At 56.5% G+C, this 15,828-nt stretch overlaps 3 protein-coding genes across 14 annotated transcripts in view; 1 reads left to right on the top strand and 2 right to left on the bottom strand.

The window, feature by feature from the left end:
- The window catches only part of ZZEF1 (zinc finger ZZ-type and EF-hand domain containing 1), a 101,258-nt gene extending 99,359 nt beyond the window's left edge, over nt 1–1,899 (bottom strand). For 2 of the 4 annotated variants that reach the window (XM_072821698.1, XM_072821699.1), the window contains exon 1: nt 1,414–1,899. In XM_072821698.1, coding sequence (XP_072677799.1) covers nt 1,414–1,767 — 354 coding nt within the window. In that variant the 5' untranslated portion in view covers nt 1,768–1,899. The remainder of the gene's footprint in view (nt 1–1,413) is intronic. The other 2 variants (XM_072821700.1, XM_072821701.1) reach the window with 1 other exon arrangement.
- Nucleotides 1,900–1,926: 27 nt separating this feature from the next.
- On the top strand, nt 1,927–12,457 carry CYB5D2 (cytochrome b5 domain containing 2). The gene is made up of 4 exons (XM_072821712.1): nt 1,927–2,548; nt 5,838–5,978; nt 8,809–8,995; nt 10,250–12,457. Exons 1-4 carry the CDS (start codon nt 2,302–2,304, stop codon nt 10,464–10,466), a joined length of 792 nt encoding a protein of 263 aa, XP_072677813.1. The 5' UTR covers nt 1,927–2,301; the 3' UTR covers nt 10,467–12,457.
- The window catches only part of ANKFY1 (ankyrin repeat and FYVE domain containing 1), an 81,874-nt gene continuing 78,407 nt past the window's right edge, over nt 12,362–15,828 (bottom strand). For all 9 annotated transcript variants that reach the window (XM_072821703.1, XM_072821705.1, XM_072821706.1 and 6 more), the window contains one exon: nt 12,362–15,780. In XM_072821703.1, coding sequence (XP_072677804.1) covers nt 15,648–15,780 — 133 coding nt within the window. In that variant the 3' untranslated portion in view covers nt 12,362–15,647. The remainder of the gene's footprint in view (nt 15,781–15,828) is intronic.

Genomic DNA, 15,828 nt, shown 5'->3' with positions numbered 1-15,828 from the left:
TTACTGTCATCCAAGTGCCTGGCACTCAGTATATGTCCAACAAATATTTGCTCAATGAACAATATCACAGCCCTTGAGTGATTTCTGGGCCACACCTTAAGGACTTCTTGGCCTTACATTATAGGACTCCATCAACTCTGCCTGTAGCTCTTTTCCTGTCAGACACTCTCAAGTTAAATACTGTTTCTCTCCATTCCCTTCTGGACAATTTTGAAATGTCCCAACTCCTTCAACGGATCGACATAGCTCTTTCTGGAACCACTTCATTTTCTCTTAATACACCTAGACCTAAAGACTAAAGTATTATGTGGACTCTTGGAATTAAGAAAAAATATATATGGAGACCCTTCACTGTGTCGTACAACCACATTTTCAAGAACTGGGATGTCTTACAGGTATTTTTTTAAGGAAAATGTAAGAAACATACAAACCATATTATCTGAATTCTGACCACATACAGGGAAACATTCTTAAGAAATTTTAAAAGCCTTCTCTGGTTGTGAAGTGGACATCACTTTTTAATGGCATTACAAGCATCTGTCAGTTTACTGCTTTATATACTCATCCTTCACTGACAGTGAGGATTCTACATGGCTTACTCATTTTCAAAAACGAAGTATCTTTTTTATTATAACTCTGTGGAGTTAAAGAAATAGGGTCCCAAGAAGCAGGCAGTGGGACATTAAGACAAATAAATCAAAAAGATCTGAGTACTAGGTCTTAGGTTGCCAACGAGCCATCGGGAACCCTGGATCAGGCCTCTATTTAACTGTAAAGTGAAACGTACAATTCCTAACAACCCTTCTGAGAAAAAGAAAAAAATATATGTTGTTGAGGTATCAACTTGCTGTTCATGATTCAATAATATGATGTTGGGGACTATGCCAAAAGCTGTATAAGTGCAAGTACTGGCAGGAAACCTGACATATGCCTATCAGTCCCAGGTTACACGCAGATTTCCACGAGTCTAAAACATGGGCCTTCAACTAACTGAAAACAAATGTGTATTTGGAAAAGATAATGTTTGTGTGATGAGAATGGCTGCTAGAATGGAAGCTCTTCCGGGACGTGCCATCTCCCGCCACATCTGTCAGGCGCCCACACTGGATCCAGAAGGGCATCCATAAAATCCCTCCAGTCGGTGAAACAGGATGGCTTTCGCTGCCACCACCCCACCCCCACCCCCCCATCCCTAGGCCTGCGGGCCGCCGCCGACCTGGCGTCAGGCAGCAGCACAGACGCCGGTACTCCAGCAGGATGCGAACACAGCAGAGCCTGCCAAGGTCCTCCAACCAAGGGCGGCCGAGGCCGGGCTTTCCATACGGTCCCAGGAGCGCTCTGCGCTGCCCTCCGCCTCCCGGACCTGCGAGCCGGTCTGCAGCCCTCGCCCCGCCCCCGCCAGCCCGGCCTGACCTCCTCGAACTGCTCGCCCGAGCAGCCGGCGCCGCGAGCCTCCAGCAGCTCGCGGAACTGCTCCAGGGTGACGGCCTCTTCGCCGCGGCCCAGCCGCTCCTCCAGCCAGCGCAACAGCGCGCCGTGGTGCCGGGACACCAGAGACTCGCAAGGCGGCGCGGGCCGCAGCGCCGCCGCCGCCTCTCGCAGTCGGGCCGGCTCCAGCAGCGCGGCGGCGGGGGGCAGCGCTGGGGCCGCGGGGCCCGAGCCGGGGATGGCGCTCGCGTCCGCAGCCCAGTCCTGGTGCGGGCCCCAGCCCTCTCCCCCGGCGGCACCCGCTTCGTCTTCACTGCTGTGACTCGGAGCGTTCCCCATGGGGTCTCCGTGTCGGGCGTCCGGCTGTGCCGCCGCCGCCTCCCCGCCTCGACCTGTCAACCTCCGGCGGCGCCCGGCGGGCGGGACGGGGAGGGTACGACGGCGGCGGCGGCTTCCGGCTTCCTCGCCGTCAAGCGAGAACTGCCGTCGCAAAGACGCCGTCAAGCGGACCCAAGCGAAAGCTGTGAGACAGCAAGCGGAGGACGGCTTCCGGAGAGGATGGAAGCCTCGATTTCCCAGAAGGTCCCGCCGTCTACGTCATCCCGCAGCCTCCTTTGCCGCCATCTTTGTGGGGGGCGGGCGCCGGCGCGGCGGAGCCTTCGCCGCTGACACTGGCAGTATCGCTCCACGTTCGCCAGCTACGCTGAAAAACGGCGAAGCCAGGGAGGGGTCTCTCGCAAGCCTTTTTCCCTTCAGTCCTCCGCTGTCCCCGTGGTGACGGGGGCGGGGGCGAGAGGGCGTCGCGCCGGTGACGTCACGCGTGCGCCACCGCCTTCTTGGCCGTGGGTGGCGGGGCGGCCGCCTGTGGGCTGAATGCGGCGGCTCGGCGGCCGCGGACTCCTGCTGGGCCTGGCGGCGGCGGCGGCGGCGGCGGCGGCACGGTGGCTGGGCTGGTGGAGCGACCGCGCTGGGCTTCGCCTGTTCGTGCCCGAGGAGCTGGCCCGCTACCGCGGCGGCCCCGGGGCCCCGGGTCTCTACTTGGCGTTGCTTGGCCGCGTGTACGATGTGTCCCCCGGCCGGAGGCACTACGAGCCCGGGGCCCACTATAGCGGCTTCGCAGGTACTGGCGAGGCGTCCGTCTGTCCGTCCGTCCGCGCGCGCGCTCTTTCACTCACTCACGCCCCCGCTCGTCCGTGCGTCCCTCGGCCCTTCTCCCGCAGGCCCCGGCTGGTGGGCGGCCGTCCCCCGCCCTCAGGACGACGGCCGTCCCCCGCGACGTGGGCCCGAGAAGCAGGCCCGGTCACCCGCCAGGTGTGTCCTTTCCACGCCCCCCGGCGGAGCGCGTGTGGCGGGGTCCCTGGTCCGCGGCGGCCGCCCTACAGCTGGGGGGATGGGCCGACCGGCTTCGGGCCAGGACCCTCCCCCTCAGAGATGGGCTCACCAGCCCCAGGGGAAAGAGGAACAAGCCGACGGCGAGAGGAAAGAGGCGTTTTCTATTTGCCACGGCCGTAGCATTGGGAAGCTGCCCCTGGTACCTCAACACGAGTCCCCTCCCCTCCTTGTCTTTAGGGAGGGCTGCAGAAGCGGGAGGATTGACGGGGGGAGTGGGGGCGGTAGTTGCCGAGCTCCTCAGTCAGCCCAGCAAGGGAAGGAACCTGCCCGGAGCACTTGGCGATGCAGAAGCCGAGCTGGGACCGCAGTCAGGGTTCCTTCACCTGCCAGGCGAGGGCAGCCTGGGTGCCCAGCCCGCCGCTCCCTGCTGTGGCTGCCGCGGCAGGATACACACGCTTCGACATAAAGCCTCTGACATAAAGTCTCTGGGTCGTTGTTGTTGGGCTCTGGCTTCAGCTGAGTTCCTCTGTGCCTGCTGTTGATTGAGCGTCCAGTCACTGACCACTGCTCTGCAGCGGCCTTGAGCCAGGGGCTGCGCACCCCCACGCACACAGCCTAGCAGGGGAAGCAGAGACGAGCACTCATTCAATATCAGTAGTATTGTCAATTAAGGTATAATCACGTGGTATAAAATCCTGACCTTTTTAAAGCATACAGTTCAGTAGTTTTTAACATTCAGAAAGCCCGCAAGCATCACCACTGGCTAACTCCAGGCATTTTTATCACCCCCAAAAGAAACCCCACATCTGTTAGGAGTCCTGTCACTCCCCAGTCCCTCCATCTCCAGCCGGTGGCAGCCACTGTTCACTTTCGCCTGAGGATTTGCCTATTTGGACTTTTCCTGGAAGCGGAATCATGCATGTGGCTGGCCTTTTGTGCCTGGTTTCTTTTACTTAGCACAGTGTTTTCAAAGTTCATCCAGACTCTATCTTCACGTATCAGTACCATGTTCCTCTTTGTGGAGTAGTAGTATTCCGTTGAGTGTGTATACTAGATTTTGTGTATTTAATCATTATTTGTCGGATGTCTGTGTTTCCGTATTTTGCCTGTTCCGAAAACACTATGAACACACACATGCATGTTTTTGTTTGGACATATGTTTTCTGTTCCCTAGGGTGAATGTCTGAGCATGAGATTGCTGAGTCATGTAGTTACTCTTGTGTTTTGCTTTTTGAGAAGCTGCCAGATTATTTTCTAAAGTGGGTGCACCCCTGGGGATGCCTGGGTGGCTCGTGGTTGAGTGTCTGCCTTTGGCTCACAGTGTGACCCCCAGGTCCCAGGATCAAGTCCCACAATGGGCTCCCCGCAGGGAGCCTGCCTCTCCCTCTGCCTGTGTCTCTGCCTCTGTCTGTCTCTCATGAATAAATAAATACAGTCTTTAAACAAATAAAGTGGCTGTACTCCACCATCAACGAAGAGTTCCAGTTTCTCCAGATTCTTGCCAAACTGGTCTTTTTCATCATAGTCATTTTAGCAGGTTTGATTTTTTGCATATCCCTAATAACTACTGATGTTGAGCATCTTCTCCTGTGCTCGTTGATCATTTGTATATCTTCTGTGAAGAAATGCCTGCTCAAATCCTTTGTCCCTTTTTTTAATTGAGTTGTCTTTTTATTATTGAGTTGTGAGAGTTCTTTGTATACTCTGGATACTAGACTCTCATCAGATCCATGATTCGCAAATTTTCCCCCCATGCCATAGGTTGTCTTCATTTTCTTAATAGTGTGCTTTAATGCACAAAATTTTTAAAATTTGATCAAGTCCAGTTTATTTTTTCATTTTACCTTGTGCTTTGGGTGTCCTAAGAAACCATCACCTAATCCAAGGGCATGAACGTTTACACCTATGTTTTCTTTTAAGACTTATACAGTTTGAGTTCATACACTCATGTCATTGATCTTTTTTGAGTTAATTTTATATGTGAGGTAGGGGTCCATTTTCATTGCTTTGCGTGTTGCTATCCACTTGTCCAAGCACCATTTGTTGAAAAGACTATTCTTTCCCCCTTTGAATTATTGAAACATGACTCACTGAAAATTGACCGTAAATCCATGGGGTTCATTCAGCCAATACTGGTCATCACTAAAAGATTAGGCACGACCAGATACTGGGGAACCAATACTGGGTTTGGTGTGTTCTCTGCCCTGATAAAACTTGCAAACTAGTAAAAAAGATAGACGTGAAGTAGGTCTTATGTCAACAATTAGTGAACTATTTTTGTGACGAGTGTTAAAGGCATACTTGTGTTACCAGAGGTCCTAAGCTCGTTGGGGAGGAGAGCGAAGGAGCAGAGGGACAAGGTGAAGTTGGTGGCCACTCTGTAGGGCCCTGAGAAGCATGTTAAGGAAATCTGGACAGTATTCTAGCACAAAGGGAAGGCACTGAAGATTTTTAAGCAAGAGAATGACATCAATTAATGTTTAAAATACCAGTCTATGTTTTATGGAAAGAATTTAGGTAGAGCTGCTGGGGGTTTACTGTAGTGGTTAGGATGAGAGACAATGGCAGCCTGGGCCTGCTTTGTGGCAGATGGAGAAAGGCAGACAGATGGGAAGACGGAGGAGGAAATGGGAGGACTTGGTTGAGCAGCTGGTTGCTACTTGGTGAGCTAGGAAGTACTAGGTTAGATGCAGGTGTCCTAGGGCAGGGGTGCTGATTTGTGTCCTGTGGACCTTTTGACCTTGTGATATTTGTAAAACATCTAAGTGATGTTGAGTCGACAACTGGATATACGGGTCTGGAGTTTGGGTTGAGGGTGCAGATAGAGCAGAGGGGGTGGGCACGAATAGTGCCTGAGGGCTGGTGGAAAATAAACTGGCAACGGAGGGGGGAAGGCCAGGAACATGGTGTCGGGGAGCTACAGGGCACAGAATGCCACACCCTGTGTCCCAGGTCCAGGAGCATGTGTCAGGAGATGGGGGAAGGGGTTTCCAGATGTTTGTCAGACCACAGGTTCTTGAGTCAGTGCAGCGCCGGAGGGGCACAAGTTAATCTCCTTGGACCTCTGTCTCCTGCAGGCCGAGATGCGTCCCGGGCATTTGTGACTGGGGACTACTCTGAAGCAGGCCTGGTGGACGATGTGTCTGATTTGTCATTTTCGGAGGTGCTGACACTTCAGAATTGGCTTTCATTCTATGAGAAGAATTATGAATTGGTTGGTAGGTATTCCACAGGTCTCTTCCATAGATTCCATTCGGTTGTCTTGCAGGTTTTTTAAAGGGTTAGAGTTCTTTGGGGATTGGACTCAGTGTTAAAAATCTGTAAAGTACCCATGGAGTGTTTCCGTCACGCTCGGGCTGGGCCTTGTCTCCCTCACTCTTCATCTTGGGAGAAGATTGCCCAGGTGTTGGGCTTCCACACCCAATCAGGTGGGCTTGAGGCTGAGGTGTGTGGGGGGGGGCCCTTTAAGGAGACAAACAGTAGTTGGCATCCATCCTGAGGGAGCCATCTCCCAGGGGGAAGTCCGTGAATCAGACATGTGGAAAAGTGGGTTGTGCAGGGCACGGCACTTGGTACTTCCTGGTGACACAGGAGGGAATCACCTTTTACACAGAAAGACGCTAATGGTGTCCTAAGGAAATGTTAGACTCTAAACGCTGAAGTGCTCTGTAAACACAGAATCGGGGTGGTTGGGGCCTGTGCTGTCTCCTGGACATGGCTGGCTTCCTGGGGAACACTGGTGCCTCTCACCCCCGGAACAGGTCTCACTTGGAAGCGTTCTCTCTCTGCCCCTAATGCCCCCGACTGTCGGCTCCATCTTGACCACTTGGGTTGCCTTCTCTGGGAACCTTGGCATGCGTATGAACCCCTTTGCTCCCCTCACATCCAATTGACCAGGGCTTTTTTCATAACATCTGAAGCTCTCTCTGTGTCCAGCGCCCAATGCACACCTTGGCTCCTGTACTTCCAGCCTGTGCAACCCCTCCTTGGTTTTCATCTGGTCTGTCCGGGGTCATTCCTGACAACACAATCGTGTCTGCGACTGGAGCGGCCAAGGGGTCTCTGCAGGGTGTTGGTTGAAATATTACCAGATTAATAAGGAAAAGAAATCCTTACATGAAAGAATAAGAATGGAGCCCTGAGAGTGGGCAGGGGGTGCCAGAGCACACACATCCTCCTGACCACTGGGGAACACACTGAGGTGTCTGCGGGGACGCGTGAGCCAGCCTTGGTTGGACAGTGTTGGTGTGTGCACATCAGGGTTGCAGAGGCCTATAGTCAGCAACACTGCAGACAGATTTTATAGTCGCATGTACTTGAATTCCCACGACGGGTAAGTCACAGCTCTGGTGGTGATGGGGGACACGAGCGGGGATGCATCAGGTGCAATTCCTGCCCTCTGCAAGCTCATTCTCCAGGGGCTGGGCTGTGTCACTTTCTGGGCTTGTTGGGCACCAGAAGGGCCACACTGGGGAGGAAGGCTTATTACAGGTACACACAGAAGTGAAGACGGGAAGCCATCTCAGCAGCCAATGGCCAAGGCTCCAGTGAATGAGAGGCCTTCTCTTTGTGCTGGTGGGGACCTGCGTTCTCTGTTGTCTCCTACTCCTGCCCTCTCTCTGGGTCTCATGTGCAGAGCCCACACGACAGGCTTGTCACAACGCACACGGAGACACGTAGGAGGAAGTGTTCTGCAAGACTGGCTCAGAGGCCGCAGGCCTGGGACTAGCAGCCTGATCCCTTCATTTAGTCTAATGAGCATGTAAAACAGATGCTCTGTCCTCAGCTGTTCTGGGTGCCAGGGCCTCACCGGTGGGGCAGAAAGACCATCAGCAATAAACTGACCACATGCTGTGGGGCATGTGTGCACATAGATGGGGGTGGGTGTCACCACAGGGCAAGTGCTGGGGTGGCCTGGAGAGGACAATAGGTAAGCCAGTTGGGCTGAGGGGATGGTATCAGCGTGGGACACGGGTGGCAGATAGGAAGGAAGGAATGCTGCGGAAGGATGCGAAGAAGCAAAGCGGTCAGATGGTGAGTCTTGGAGGCCTTGACAGGAAGTCTTTTATCCATAAGCTTTCAGAGGCTGCGGGAGGTTAGAGCAGGCGCGGAGGTGATACCCGGTGGCTTGTGTCTTCCAAAAGTCGCTCAGCTGCTTTGTGCAGAAAGAATAGTAGGGAGGCTAGGTTGTTGGGAGGCCGCAGCCGCAGGCCCGAGTTGGGTTAGGGCTGGAGTGGCAGAAAATAGAAAAGATGGGCAGAACCGTGGTGTCTTCAGAGACGGGACTGGCGACATTTGCTGTTGGGTGATACACACACACAGGGAAGCATATGTTGTGTGTAACGGAAGTGGTGGCTCCTAATCCCCATCACAAAAGTGACACAAACAGAATTGGAAAGTCTGGAGGGCCCAAGTCCTGAACACACGGGACTCAACTGTCCCTGGTGTCCAGGCAGGGCTCAGGCTCATGGTTGCATGGCTGCTGGCTCCTGTCGCCCAGCCCCTGGAGGACATGCCACTCCGGGACCGCTTGCTGGCAGTGCTAGAAGAATTAAAAGTTTGTCGTCAGTCCCTGCACGGAAGGATGGAGCAAGAAGACAGCGGTGGGAGGAGCGAGCTCTGGTCCCAGAGGCCCCCAACTATTCCCCTCCCCGTCTCTCCCCTTGGGCGCCCTGAGGACTTGCAGGATGTGGGTCAAGTGCACCTGTAGTGCCTGACCTTGAGTAAATGCTCCATAAGTTACTTCCTTGTAGTTATACAAGACAAAATCATTTAACTTGGGGAAGAATTGAACCACAGAAACGTTACCAGATACGCCAGTTCTTGGTACGTTCATGGAACATTCCTGGTGCCTCGGGCGCATGGGGCAGCTCTGCTCTTTGGGAAGGCCCGTGGGCTCCACACTGGAGGCCTCCACAGCCAGAGCTGGGCGGCTGCCTCAGGAGTCTTCAGGTGTACCCGGGGGCGGCACCCTGGGAACCTGGACCTCACCACAGAGGTCTGTAAGTCCCCTGCCCCGGGACCCTGACGGCTCTCCTGTCACCACAGGCAGGGTGATAGGAAGGTTCTATGGAGAGGACGGCCTCCCGACCCCAACCCTGACCCGGGTGGAAGCCGTGATGGCCCGGGGCGCAGAGGCAGGCCAGCGGGCGCTGCAGGAGAAGCAAAAGTTCCCCCCGTGCAACGCGGAGTGGAGCTCGGGCAGGGGCAGCCGGCTCTGGTGCTCCACGGAGAGGTAAACAGGCTCCCCTCGTCCCGGGTCACAGTTGGGGCAGCTGCGTGCTCTGGTAGCCCCGGGTTCAAGTCCCGGGCCGGATCTGGTGGGTGGTGTCTGCTTGAACTCCCGGGAGGCCTGGCCTGGGGATGAGATGTGGCAGGACACCCTGCGACGCCGGCTCAGAGGTCCACACGCTTGAGGCTCCTGGGAAGAACCGGCTGGTCCCAGGAGCCTTTCCCATAGAAACCAAGAGAGGTGAACCCAGTTGGGTGGACGCCCAGGGATGATCCTAGGGTGCTTGGGGGATGCTGGGCCCCCACACCCACCCAGACCCAGCTCCCCCGAGAACAGGAAGACTCCTTCCTGAGCGCGAAACAGGGGTGATCCACCTTCCTCTGTGTCCCCGTCGCTCTCTTTGAGGTGGATCTCGTGCGAGGAGAGAGCCAGGGCTCAAAGCCGTCCACCTCTGTGTCCATGTCTCCTCCACCTCAATTCTGGGCATGGGGCAGGAAGAGACGGGGCTTCTCCAGGGTGACCAGGTCTTCAGAAGGAGGGGCCCCAGGAGCCAGGACCCGGCCCATGATGCTGCCCACTCTGGCTTCACAGCTTCCCCGACCCCAATGGGGCCTGAGATCAGAGAGGGCCTGGGTGTGGACGGAAGGGGGGCAAAGGTTCCCACCCCTGCAGCTGTGCTGGTATCTGGGGGGCAGAGCTGCTCCGACAGGCAGGGGACACCCATGGGCACCGGTCTACAGGCACTCTGCCCCTCGGTGGGAGGAGGGACAGGACAGTCCTTCCCCTGGGTGGGAGGACTGACGCGGATGCCCCGCCCCTCGGTGGGAGGAAGGACGTGGACACCCTGCCCCCTCGCTGGGAGGCCCCTCTGCCTGGGGACAGAGGTTGCTCTGGCAGTGTTAGGAGGGAGACCCATCCTCCGCCTCTGGAGCTCAGGGACAGCGAGGACGGGCCCTGACGAGGGGCAGGACCGCCTGCAGCTGTGCTCTGTGCCGGGGCCTCACGGGTGACCACTGCCTCGCTTGAGCGCCCGCACCTTAGGGCCTCCAACCCTAAGATGAAGACCCAGCTGGGCAGCACTCCTGTGGAGCTCACGGGGAGCCCAGGGAGTGGGTGGCGGGCTCCACCCTCGCGGGGGGGCTGGAAGGATCAGGGAAGCAATGCTGCAGACCGGAGCCTGGGGAAGCCAGGCGGCCTCCCCGCGGCCTTCCCCCGACTCAGTTCCCGTTGGTAAGAAGCCCTCTCCTCTGTCCCCAGCGGAGGCGTGAGCAGAGATTGGGTCGGTGTTCCCAGGAAGCTGTACAGGCCAGGTGCCAAGGAGCCGCACTGTGTGTGCGTAAGAACAACTGGACCTCCGAGTGACCAGGCGCCGGGCCTCACTGCACACGCAAATCGTGGGGACCTGGACAACCCTGGCCTGGGGGAGTATGCAGGCTGCCCACCCCTGGCCGTCGCATGCTCCTTCCCGCTGTGAGCCGGTGTCCTGGGGGTGATCCCTCCCAGAGAGCCCAGCCTGAGCCCCTAGTCCTGTTGGTGCCCCTGTACCCGGACCCGCTCATGTCTGACCCTGTAGACCCATGGGACTGACTCCCGGGTATCAGGCTTGGGCTCCAACCACGTCTTTCCCACAGGCAGGTGGTGGGCCAGCCCGCCCCCCCATACCTCCCAGGCCGGTGGAGGCCCTGGAGGCACCAGCAAACCCATCCCCTTTCAGCTCAGACTGAGGCAGACACGTCGACCTAAGTTAACCGCGTCCGGGTCCCCCCTCCAGGTTCTGAACGCTTGCAACCCTGACATCCAGCACCTTCCTGACAACTGAGTCCTGCCTGAGCCGGACCCAGGCCCGTACCATGAGCGCAGATGGTAAAACATGGAAGCTTCTGCTTACGGAGGCAGCCAGTGTAGATGCCTCTGAACAAAGCAGCAGTTGGAAGCGAGGCTGTTTCGTTTGCAAACACGCAGAATGAAGTGCGGGAGTGTCTGTGTCTGATGAAGCGGTGGTTCTGGTGCTGCAACACCTCTGCGGGGGTGTGTCCAGAGGGCCCCCCCCCCCGATGAAAACTCCCGGAGCACTACACACAAACACACTTTCTCGCTCTCTCCCCCCTCAGCCTAGTTCCCTGTGCCCCCACACCTGTCCCCTGGAGCACCTCCTGGGCACCTGGACTGCACGTTGCACGTCTCCCTGCGAGGTCCCCACGGCCAGGGCTCCTCACCCACCCCACCTCAGGCCCCCAGTTTTCCCCACCCATTCCCACAGCCACTTTAGAGATGTCTCGCTTGTCCCAACCCCCCCACCACCGCCACCAAGCCCTGCACGCTGCTGTGCACGGTCACCCAGGATGACCAGGTCACGGGATCTGTGACGTCTCGTGTCCATGCACCAGTGTGAATGCTTTTGCCCCCCAGCTGCTGGAGCCGTCCAGCCCCCTCCCTGCTGCCCCCATGCCTGCCCCCAGGGCCTCCTCCAGGCTGTCCCTGCCTGCACCAACCCAGAAATCCCGGGCACCTCTCCCTGAGCAGGGGCCAAGGGCTCCCCAACCGGGGGCAAGTGCGTGGACTTGGCTCTTAGCTGGCAGGTGAGGAGCCCAGGCCTCGGCGGCAGGGCTGAGCCTTGGGTACCAGGCTCCTCCCCATCCGGCTCCCCTGCGCCCCTCCCCGGCTCTACACGCCATGCCAGGGGTAGATAGGAGCCCCAGGTATCCCTCTGTGGTCACATGGGGAACGGTGGAAGGAGGGCAGTACAGGCGAGGCCGACCCACAGGTCACAGAGGGGACGGTGTGGGGCCAGGTGCAGACGTCAGGCTCTGCCCAGACTGAAAACAGGAAGGACACCCTGCTGTCTCCCGGCCAAGCGTCCCCTGGGCACGCACTTCCTCGTCAACACCTGCCTCATACCTTGGCAAGAGGAGCTGACAGAGCCGGGGAGGCCCCCCAGGACGGACATAGGATTTGCTGAGATAGAACCAGTGTTGGGCGTGGCCGCCTCAACAGCATCCAAAAGGGGCACCCGAACAAGCTGCAGCCCACCCCCACCCCAGTGTGGAGAGCCTGCAGCCAGAGGGAGCCCCCCGGACCGCAGCCACACCCCTGCTTGTTTGGCTCTTGGACAGCTGTTGTGAAGGACCCCACGCACGGGGTGCGGCTGCATCCAGAAATCCAGAGTCCCCTCAAGGATGCCCCCCCCATGACCGCAGACCTGGCTCCCGTCAGCCCTCATTGGAGGGGCCTCGCTATGTATTGCACACACCCCGTCTTTCCTGAGAGGAGGTCACAGTGAGCGGGCGTTACAGGCACAGCATATACTGGCAGGTGAAGCCTTCGGGAATTCAAACGGAGGGCGGGCGATTACAGAAAGGGACTCACATGTCAGGAGTTAAAAATCTGTTTTTAATGTGTCTTGGTGCTTCTGCGTTAAAAAGTAACTACAAAGGTCTTATTAAAGTTTCCACTTTAAGTGCACAATGTTACCTCATTGTATCATAAGGAGTTGTTACAGAAAATGGAGAAATACATTCCAGACATGGACTCCCCATGTCCTGGGCCCACCCACGAGGCCGCTGCCCATCCTGCGGGCCCAGGGGTAGTCCTAGTTGTGGCCTCCAAGTCCTGCCTCACCACCGCCCTCCCCCACTCACAAAGCTGTCACGGGGACAGCCAGCGGCACACCTCAGCCAAAACAGGATGTGTTTTGATGTCCAGGGGCCACCTGGAGACTCGTCACTACAGAAAAGCAATGCTGTCATGTGTGACAGGTGAGCATGTCACTTAGCCACAAAGGGAACTGCGCAGGCGGGGATGGTTCCTCCGAAGAGTCCTTAAGGCATCTCTGCCGGCTCCCTGGGCTTCAGTGTTGTTTGTATCCCATCAAGCGCTACTCACTGGCTCCTCCTGAGTTCCCGCATTAAACTACACTGAGCCTGTGGCTTCCTGCGCCTCCTCTCCACCGCTGGGGTGCCTCAGGTTAGGGCCGGGGCTTGTCCTGAGGCAGCCATCCCAGTTCCAGACAGACGCTCGTGTCAGGAGCTCCTTCAGCAGCTGTCGTGACCGCATCACACTCGGCTGTGCGCGCTCCTGTCCAGGGGTCAGGGTGCCCGGAGGTCTAAGCACTGCATGGTCCTCCAGGCCTCCCTGCACTTCAGCCCGCAGACAAGGTCAGCTCAGGATAAGGTCAGTGGGATAGGCGGGGGGCAGAGGGCTCCACGCGGGGGCGGCCACAGTGACCTGGGGCTGAGGTAGACGGTAAGTGGCACGGGGACCCCACTCTGGAGAGTGGGTGGCAAGCAAGCTATGCGGTCCAGTCTGGCCTGGACCACGTGGCGGCTGGATGGGCGGCGCACAGGCAGCAAACGCCCCGTGCAACGCTCCGTCTGACACATTGCTCAACGAGACAGCACTAAAAATCAGAACTAAAAAGTCCTAGTGTAGGCACTTAAGTTGGGTGGGAATTCCCGCATTAGAGGATCGAAGCAGGGGTGGTCAGCCACCTGACATGCACGGGTGCGTGGAAGAGGCCACAGGAGCGCGCTGTGCAGTCAGCCTGGCGATGAGCAGGAGGCAGTGAGCACAGACTTGGCGTCAGCGGCATTCTTCCCACTGGACTCACAACTGGCAACTTTGAATCAAACTGAGATTCTGCTCCTTGGACTCAAGCTACGATTCACCTGTCTCAAGAACAGCGGCAGTTCTCTAGTGTCAGGTCCCAGCAGGGCAGTGATGGGGGCCACGGCGATGGCCACAGAACCTGCTGCATGCACGTATGCAGACACACCTGACGCTGGCACAGAACTCACATAAGGCGCTCCCCGCCCCGCGGCTACTCGGCTCCACAGCCGCCTGGACTCTGAGGAAACAGAAGCTGGACTCGACTATCAGAAGCAGGACCATAGACGTGAAGGGCAGGGAGGCATGACTGTTACTTAACAACGGTAACGGCAAGGTGGACAGCACAATCAGCCTCGTCCCCGACTGACCCGCCATCCTCTGCTCTCCACCACAAACGTGACAAGAGCAAGTACAAAAGTACTGGCTGCCTTGAACCTCATCTGGAACATAATGACTGTCCTTTCCAACTGAAGAAGAGCCCGACTACCTCCCTGTGGCCCTGCTCGGCACCAGAGGCCTTGCCTGGGCAACCGCCAAGACTGGTCATTTCTCTATAAAAATTCTATAGAAACATATCACAGATTTAGGGGACGGGAACAGTTCTAATTTTTCTTTTAAACACTGTGCACAAGTTCATATTAACATAGAAAGCATATATATCTCATAGATCACAGAAATATTAAAAAGTAGCACTCTGGTTTATCAGCTCATCTTACACACATTTAAGCAGCAGGATTATAAATCTACGGCAACAGAGGGGACACACCGCTACCCAGAAAAAAAAAAACCTAAAAACAGGCTGTTGCACAAAAATATTGAGTCCCTTGACAGATACCCACACCGATTAATGCAAAACAATGAATGTAGTGGTTGTTAAAGGTTTGCATGGTTGACTTTGTTAGGCTCTGAGAACACACGTCAACGCAAATGCTCGTCTCAGAGTTCTTTCCTTAAAGCAGTGGTACGAGTTTCTCTGTAATGTACACTTGTAAAAAACTGGCCAAACCTTCGGAAGAGGTTTGGTGCCACAGGGTGAGCATACGCAGTAGCAGTGACGAAGGCCCAGGAAGCTCTGCAGCCACATTCCGCCATGAGCCTGCGTGTTCCAGGCAGGCTGCGCACGACTGGGGGGACCTGCACCTGCCAGCCTGAGGCCGGGCGACGCCATCCCCGCTGTGGGGCCCAGGTCACCCTCTTGGTCACAGGGACGCCTGCAGGACGGTTTCCCACAGACTCTGTGTGCACTAAGGTCGGATCAGCGCTGATCGTTAGTCCCTAATGCGTGGATGTGCAAGGCTATTTCTGAACATGGATTTGTAAATTGTAATCACCCACAACGCGGCTACATAAAAAGTGCAGCGCGATCAAAGTGCATCCCGGCCAGCACACCTCGTGACCAAGGCCTCAGCGGACAGGACACGACCAGACGAGAGAACGAGACCACGCTCCCAACACCCAAGAGCGTGAGTACTGGTAAAGCTTTCGGTTGTTAAGGCCACGATTTTTCAGCTCTCATCTTTGAACCCTGTTTAGAAAGATTTCACCGTTTTTAAAGGGATAACTCACTAAAAATATCAGCTTAGGTTTAAAAAAAAGACTTCGGGTAAGAGGATCCTGTATTGTTTATGAAAACACTGTGCACGCAAGTCCAGAGCCACTTACCCTAGAGTGACGGCAGCTCTTACCCTGTGGGGGCCCTGCCAGCCCACTGTCCATGCAGGAGGTGCAGGGGTGCTCCACATGGACACTAAGCTACTGGGAGGGAATGGTTTTCCGAGTGTCTTCGTATGTTCCAAACAGAATGGGGTACAATTCCTGTGACAGGTGCCACTGGGGCCACTCGGCCTGGTCCTCGGCGTCATCCAGTGACCTCGATCACGGACACATGGACAACCCAACAGAATCCTCGAAATGGGGTCGATGACAGCTGGGTCCTTCATTGTGCAGTCTGTTCTGCAGGAAGACCAGAAGGCCAGGCCCTGCTCTGGGTGGTCAGGCTGGTGAGCAGAGCAGCTGCCAGGGAGGTGAGCGGGTATGGCCTGGGGTCTCCCTAGGAGACACCCCCCAGAGTCAGGACATCAAAGCAAATGTTGCAGACGCGCACAGGCTTGTTGAGATCAAACTTTATGATAGGAATCTCCTTGGTTGAGCATTTATGGCACAGGAGGCGTCCACAGTGGCGGCTGTGGAAATAAGCAGGGGGCGTGAGGAAGGGGCCAGAGAAGCGTGGC

Source organism: Canis lupus, chromosome 3, assembly GCF_048164855.1.
Source record: "Canis lupus baileyi chromosome 3, mCanLup2.hap1, whole genome shotgun sequence".
NCBI classification, from domain to species: Eukaryota; Metazoa; Chordata; class Mammalia; order Carnivora; family Canidae; genus Canis; species Canis lupus.
The sequence above is the reverse complement of the archived record's forward strand: the minus strand, read 5'-3'. Positions and strand labels throughout refer to the sequence as shown.